Source organism: Ctenocephalides felis, unplaced genomic scaffold (genome assembly GCF_003426905.1).
Source record: "Ctenocephalides felis isolate EL2017-DRISC unplaced genomic scaffold, ASM342690v1 CF-g0.4_SCAFFOLD_01886, whole genome shotgun sequence".
NCBI lineage: Eukaryota > Metazoa > Arthropoda > Insecta > Siphonaptera > Pulicidae > Ctenocephalides > Ctenocephalides felis.
The window spans coordinates 105,846,639-105,855,025 of NW_020538040.1; the positions used below are offsets into that span (position 1 = coordinate 105,846,639).

Below are 8,387 nucleotides of genomic sequence, written 5' to 3' on the forward strand. Positions count from 1 at the left end.
TCATTTGGTTTGTTTGAAAGTTATTTGATTGGAAGCTATTTGGTTTGGAAGTTATTTGGTTTGGAAATATTTGGTGGGGACATTTGTGGAGTATAAAAATGCGGTTGGAAATGATGTTGTCTCTCTTATAATTTGGAATTGCCGTATTTGAATTTCTAGGAAGTGCAAAATTGGGGACGTTTTTCTGATAACTTTGTGGTTTACTATTTCTTTTACTATTGTATCTAAATGGTCTGAGTCATCTCTAACACTACTAACATAGTCGTCCTTTTCTATAATCCTTAAAGCTTCTTCTAATGACGAAACGTTACGATTTCTGAGAAGTGAACTATATGGCTGTTTAACATGTGCTATGAATACGGCCAAGGCGCTTTTTTGGAAGTTGTTGCATCTATCTAGGATGATTTCTTTGTTTGTAAGGTGTAAGTATATATAATTATTATAAATTGTAATCAAATTTTGAAATCTTTCATAGAACTGATAACGGTTTTCATTTGGTAATTGTCTCATATGATGGAGATCAAAAGTTAAAGATATATCATCTCTACGGTCTGAAAATTTTGATATTAATACCCTAACTATATCATCTATTTCTCTAGCATTGGCAATTTCTATAGCATATTTAGCATTATCATATAGTTTCGAAAAAACTGCGCTCCTAATAATTTCGTTTTGTATACAAGTCGGATTACTACTGTCATGATATCTACTCTTGATTTCCCTAACTCTTGAAATAAATGAATTTAGTTCTGCGGGGTTACCGCCAAAACTTGGGATAGTGTCGATCAATATATGATCAAATTTGGGGATGTTTTGAATGGACATATTTGCTAATGAGTTTGCTAAGTTCTCTATAAAATCAATACCAATTTCCATAAACTAATTCGCGTACGTGGAATTATGTTTCAATGGAATGCAAAAATAAAATAAATTTGTATATATATTATTTAATCAATTAATTAATTAAGAAAAATTTAAACTGTAAAAATTGCTTTCTTATCTCCAGCGATTGAAGGATAAGGGAGGATGGCAATTTTACTATCAATTAAAATTTTCACTCACCAGTTCCAGATGTTTTGGCGAATTTCCTCTTCGCACTTTTTTCACACAATATATATATTTTTTCACTTGCACTTTTGCACACTATGAACTACAATCACCTTTGAATTGATTGGAAATCCTGCGATAGACCTTTCCAAATTCAATCCTATTGATTTTTCTATCACTTTTACTAATTATTGGTTCTGAATTCTAAATGATTGAAATCAATGGATATCTGCGATAGACGATCCCGAATTCAATCCTACCGACTGCGCCAATTTTATACTCGTTATTCGAGAATAAAATAAAAAACTTTATTTCTTAAAATTACAATAAAATATATAAAATAACTGAATTTTACAATATAATGATATAATGAATTATATAACTGGACTGGTGTAAATACTGGCAAAGATTATCCTCATCGAATGTAGAGATCTTGCTACTTATATAGTTAAAAATATGCTTTATCAGCAAGGAGGATCTTGTGGCTAGATATAAGCTATGTCAGCGGGATGGATCCCGTAACTCGCTGTAAAGCAAAGCTTGCGACAGGGCCAATAATTGTTCAAAAAGCAGAATATTTTGGCTAAGATTTTAGAGTTTTAGTGTATGTAGTTATTCTAATAATTGGCTCACAAACTAAGTTTCGACATGGAATTCAAAGACTTGACGTAGCTGGAACAAAAATTTAAGCAAACCTAACCTTTAAAGACAAATACAAAAACAAGTTCAAGAAATTCCTAGATGATGATTTAACTCCATACTAGCTGAGGAAAAGAATAAGCAGCCATGCGTTAATGACTGCCGCCCCTTTAAATACTGTTTTTCGCCACTTTGTAGTTTAATTATTGTACTTTGTTGTTTGTATTTGTAGTTTTATTATTAACCGTCATTACTGCTCGATGATTTCGGTTAATTGTTCTAACTTTCAACAGAACATCAAACAAATGGGCCAAAGTATCGCAATCACTGATAAAGTATCCATTATGCAAGAATTGTTGAGAGCTCGTGATAACCCGCACGCACACTTATAAAATATAAGACAATCTCACTGTATAAAATAAAGTACAGCTAAATTACACAAATATAAAGGAAATTTCAATAAAAGATTTCTAAGATCATAATACTATATTCGCCTAAATTTCTTTAATAAAAAATGGATAAGTTCGAAAAGTTCTTAACCCTTTAGTTACGAGAGCCGCATATATGCGATTTACGCAAATCATAAAATTGGCCCGTGAACTCATAATTTTGGCGAAAACAGTTGATACAGCTGATAGAGACAAAATCAATGTGAAGTAGTTAACAAGCAAACATTTTATTTATCCTGTGGAAAATAAGTGTATATAAATATAATAAGTCCAGAATTTGAATTGGAGTGAACAAAAACAGCCGTTGCACAGAAATTTGCGTTGGCAAATTTAAATGACTATGGCACAATTTGTCCTTATAAAGAAACATTCAATGATTTTAAAGATACATATATGTAAAGTGTAAAGTAAAATCGAATTAAACTTATTACAGGATACCCAGTAATAAGCCTTACTTTGGCTTTTTATGACAGACCACAACTCAAGATGTTAAGCACCAACATACACAAAAATATGACAAACTTTTTCTGAACTTATTTGAAGAGCGATCGTTACAATAATCATTACAGCGATCATATAAGCATATAATGATATAAATACGACTTTTTCAGAAAACAAACCAATGCTTGTAATTTCTCTATTTATTGAATTTAATATTACAATCTATGTTATACTGATGAAGTTTTTATATTGATGCAATAATGTCGGAGACTATTTTCACTTGGAAACATCCTGCTATCTATATTTTCAAAAGACCTGGAACTTCCAACGAAAATGGAGTTACGGTCAAAAAATCTTTTCCTAATTGGAAGATATTTAAAACAAATTTCTCAACAGAGACTTATACTTCAATAAATAATAAAAATGCTTTTATACAACATAAATGTTATGTTATGTAAAACATAATATTTAAATATATCAACTATACAATAAATCATTAAAATTTATTCCAGTAATTATAATACTTAAAACTTTAATTTATGATTATTCATAATATTTGCTATATTATCAATTATTACAAGAATAATATAGATGTCTCAAAATTAGCAATGCAGATATAAAAATCTACTACTAAGATAAAACATCATTTGCTATTATTTATGTAAAGGAATTAGACTGATAGAGATCCTAGGTAATCCTAGGTAATGAATAAAAGTAGTTGCTAAACTTGCAATTTTATCATGAGTAACAAACCCCAAGATGTTAGTGAATATGAATTGTCATTCTCCACCTCCATCAATCAATGATCATGCTCTTATAAGGCATAGGTGTATGGTAATAACAGTATTGTTTGTATGACGTCCTTTTGACGTCTCGAAATCACAAATAACTTGATGAGTTTACTTTCGGCGTAGAATTGCGTCAGTCATCGACGCAGACTTCATTCAGAATCTGCTTGATAATTTTCAATTAGATAAATATTGATAAAACAGTTTTCATAACATAGAAAAGGGAAATTGGAAACATTGTCCGGAGTTCTATTTAGACACGCTCAACAATTACGTTTTTTATTTTATTTTATCTAAATGAATCAACCAAAACAAAAAAAAAATGAGTTAAGGTTTTAAGTTGAGATTTTTTTTAGCGAGATAACTTCATTATTACTAATAATTGTTAAATGTTATTGTACTAGATTCAATAACCTAACTTTTTTTAATCTTCCTGTCGGTAAAATATCTTGCATAATATGATTCATATAATTTTCAATTCAATATATTCTACATCATTTATATTTTTTTATTTAATTAGGTCATTGGGCAATTTCTGGATATTGGCAGAAGTGACTTACTGCCACATATGCAGAAAAGGGATATGTCTTGAAACATGTGTTGCTGTTGATAAATTATAAAAATATGTTCTAACGAATTTATAAATAATCTGCAATGCTTTTTGTAGTACCTACTGCAACTTTAATTTCGATTAGACCAGCGATATCTTTTACTAAAATAAAGTTAATTGCAAAATTTAAGCGAATAGAATTTAATACAAGGATTTGAAAGCGGAAAAAAGTAAACAAAAAATACGACGTAAGTTTTTCACTCACGGTTAGTAACTATAGCTAAAGATGGAATTAATTTAAAATAAATTCTTATTGTATCCTTAAATAGTACAAGGTTGGCAACCAAGCGCGTTTTTTTACTCTTAGATTGCTTCAAACAAGTCCTTAGTTTGCTGAGGTAGTCTATATGTAAAACACATTTTTTTTATTGTATAGTAAGAAATTCAGCTATCAATTAGTAGAAAATACATTTTTGATCGGTTATCGTGTTTTCGTTTAGCGTTCGTTAAAAGATTAAAAATTAAAACAAACATTATTATCATATTTTGCTATTTTGTTTCTGCAAAGGAAAAAACAATGATCCCATAGGTTAGGTGCTGTTTATGATGCTGAAGCCTTAGAAAATGTTAAAATTGGTTTGGAAAATGTCATTCTGGTGATTTTTCATTCAACGCTGCTCTGATTGTCCAGTTAAAGTTGTGGACAACTTAATTGAAGCAATAATCGATTCGTCTAATAAAAACAAATTGGCTATGTTTAAAAATTATTGGGGCTTGGTTGGAATGCTTCTCCACATCCACCAAATAGTCCTGACCTGATTGAAATCCTTGAATTAAAAAAAATATGATGGTGCCAAATTGTTCCTGGAAGTTTTATAAAAAAAGGATATTGATGCTTCTTGGAAGGTAACAAAAGGTCATCGATCAAAATGGTCAATACATTACAAAACAAAGTTATTTAATTTCGCGCAGAAATTGTCTTTGATTTTGTAACAAAATTGCGCATTTACTAAGTTGCCAACAATAACTACAAATTGCTAACAAAAATACGCACTTAGTTACCAACCTGATAACTACAAATTTCCGTTCTAGGTAAATAAAAAAGAAGATGTAACAAAAAAAGATATAAAAATTAGATATAACTTCATTTTTAGTTAAGAAAATATCAAGTAGCTAGGTAGATTCGTTAGGAAATGGCTTTATGAAGAAACTGAAACCAAATGCCCAAATGTAATCATATGTACAAATATTTGCAATAATTTATTGATAAAAAAGAAATAGACTTGAAATAACACAACGGAGACTTAAGCTTAAAACTCAGTAATCTAGAGCCTAGTATAAAATCTTATATTCGAGTGTATAAATTTATTTTTATATTATCTCATCAGAAAAATCATTTATAATATACAAAAGTGTATCAAAATCCTATTGCATATTTTTTATATTTTTTAATTGTATTACTGAATTGAAGTTATATTGTACTACACTGTATTTGTAGTGCAACAACATTGATCGATTAACAACTTCTTTATATTTGTTTATTTATTATTTGCCTTATCATTTGTTCATTCGTCATTTGAAATGTGAAGAAAAGATCTAACCTGCAGTTTGTGCTTGTTGAGCCTGGGCTGGTGCGCTAAGCAATGTGTCGGCACTCTGATGTTGGGCAGCAGCTTGGGCGGCTAGGGTTTTGCGCGGGTCATCCCATGTGGTCGTTCTGGTTACATGACTGCAACATAAACATAACATTAGTAAAAATCATTTACCAAGCACAGAGCGATAGAATCATTACAGCGAATTTTACTCAAAACCAATATAATAAACAATGAAAACATTTAATTAAACCTACTAATAATTTAAACAACTATTGGTTTTATATTACTTCATTGCATATAAATTTGTATTTCCTTAATTAGAGAACAGGTCAATAGTTATGCCCCATCGCTTAAGCCAAGGAAATAATACATCCTGAATAAATATTAATTATTATTATTCACTTGGTTTTCATCTTAAATGTCCATTTAAAAATATCTCAAACAGAAGTAAGTGAAAATACACTAACCTCGCCAGTTAATATGACACTCGTAATAAACATCTATTCTGTGATAGTTGTTTCAGTGAATAAAAAAATTTAACCGTGCCGAACAATTTTCATCCAATTTATTTTTCACTTATCAGCAGCTAATAAATTTATTTATTGCGAACCATGGTGCTGCTCGTACCAGTTGAAATTGAAAAAGTGAAGAAGAAAAAACAAATTACGAGTGAGGTCTGCGCAAATTGAGGTACAGACAGCGATAGGTAGTTTATGAATTTGCATAAAACCTAAGGAATGACGGGAATGCCGAGGTAGACCGCGTGTGAGATTCACCTTGAAGCCTTTTGCTCGGATATGATTGATTTCGAACTCGCGAAGGAAGATCGTCCGCAGGCATGCGAGGTAATACGTGATCGACTTAACCGCTAGGGTCAACATTTCATATCATTTTCATTTCGGCCTCCAGAGAATCACTTTTCACATTTTATTAGATAACTAGTGGTGCATGGCATCGTGCCTTAAAGCAAATTGCTGGAACTTCCCGTACCGTATTTTTTTGCCATTTTCGATTACTCAATTTTGATCAATTTTTTACTTCGCCAATACAAGTTTTTTTTTAAAATGCTTTTTTGAATCGTTCAAATTGGACGCTCTCAGTTCTCTCAAAAACTGAATTGCCATTTTTTACACTTTTCGCCCTGTATCTTCAAAATGGCTGGAATTGCCTTTGCAAAACTGATCAACACATCACCCCATCAGTAGGAATCGAATGCTTTAAAATTTAAATCATTCAAAACGGTTGATCCATGCTCTCAAAATCGTGGACAAAAATTTATATTCGTACATATATATATATTATACTACATACATCCATTTTTTCTAAGATATGCCAAAATGTTCATTTTCAAAATGTTGAAACGTAAAGATATGCAAAAATTTTCATTTTCAATTTTTTCGATTATTATAACTTACCCTTGGGAAAGTTAATAAAAAAAACAATATTCAGAGTTATTAAAATTTTAAAAGTCTATTAAAGAAATATTTGTTTCTTTCGAATCATCGCATCACAAACAAATAACATTAAATGCTTTTTGAAGACCCTTTGTACGCATTTGATGTATTTTATAGAGAATGTTTTTTAGTACTCGTAAACGGTACTCGCAAACCGTTAATGAACAAGATTTAGAAATTATTTTGTGTTTAATTAACCACCGGGTCAAAGTGGAGGTCCTCATATTACTGATAGTGAGATAATATGCAAATATATAATATGCTTATAATACTAAACTTATCCTAATATTACTTGCTAATTACTTATTAACTAGTGGGATAAGTTTATTTTGTTTCTTAAGTCCAAATCACAATTAAAATGGTGAAGAAATCACCAGATTAGATTACAATATTTCCAGCAACTTGGAAAACAGCAAAAATCATACAAAACCTAATTTAATATCTTGCTAAACGACAAAAGGCTGATACCAAATTTTGAGTTCGACTTCAGAAAGCGACACTTAACAATACATCACATGCATTGTGTGTGAATACTTTAAATTCCGCCTTTCATTTAAAAAACTACTGCTCCGCTATATTCCTTGATCTTCTTCAACAGGCATTTGACAAAGTTTGTCTATTTTACGTCTGTCAGAAAAATCATATCAAAAAAGAGCAATTCTATCTACAATTACTACTCTGCCAGAGCAGCACGCCTACATTTATAATCGTGATAAGAACAAACCAATTTGTAGCAGCAAAAAATATTTGAAAAAATAAACAATCGCAATTTATTTACAATAACAATGCCGAACATTAATTATGTGCTACACGTATTTAAGGAAGATGAAAACAAAAAGTAAGATTTGTTATTGTGTACATTGATTTTGATAATGAAAACAAACTGATTCATGATTTGGAATTAATAATGCAACAAACTGGCCACGCGGTGCTCAACACGTACAAAAAAAAATGAGATGCAACTACATCATATAGTTTTTTTTACATTTTTAATTACAATCTGTCGCACACAGAATATTTAGTAATTGTTTTGACTTTATTATACGGATTTTTGAATGGACGGCAACTCAGTAGTTGTCCAATCCAACTATGACTAATTAACTAATACTCGAAGTATTTGCTGACATAACACCATATAATTATATGTACAATAAATACTCTTTGCTAAATAAAGTACCCACGAATCAACAATACAAGTTGAAATAGTTTTTTTTACTGTAGCAATTCCAATTGATTAGATTTATTGAAATGAAAACTAAACTGCATCGCCCCACAAAATTATGAATTATCAAAATATAAATGACTATTAATTGACATCGTCTAATATTAAATATTTTCATTTAAATTCAATTCTGCTCCGGCATTATAATTGAATAGCAAGAATTGTTATTCAGCAAACTTTCAAAATAAGATAAGTTTTCAAT

At 30.2% G+C, this 8,387-nt stretch overlaps 1 protein-coding gene across 1 annotated transcript in view; it reads right to left on the bottom strand.

Annotated features, from left to right (window-relative positions):
• Positions 1 to 5,922, bottom strand: part of LOC113375645 (transcriptional coactivator YAP1-like) — a 19,032-nt gene extending 13,110 nt beyond the window's left edge. Inside the window, exons 1-2 of the mRNA XM_026615574.1 lie at positions 5,912 to 5,922; positions 5,516 to 5,643 (exon numbers count right to left, since the gene is read on the bottom strand). Coding sequence (XP_026471359.1) covers positions 5,516 to 5,643; positions 5,912 to 5,922 — 139 coding nt within the window. The remainder of the gene's footprint in view (positions 1 to 5,515; positions 5,644 to 5,911) is intronic.
• Between the last annotated feature and the right edge of the window lie 2,465 nt (positions 5,923 to 8,387).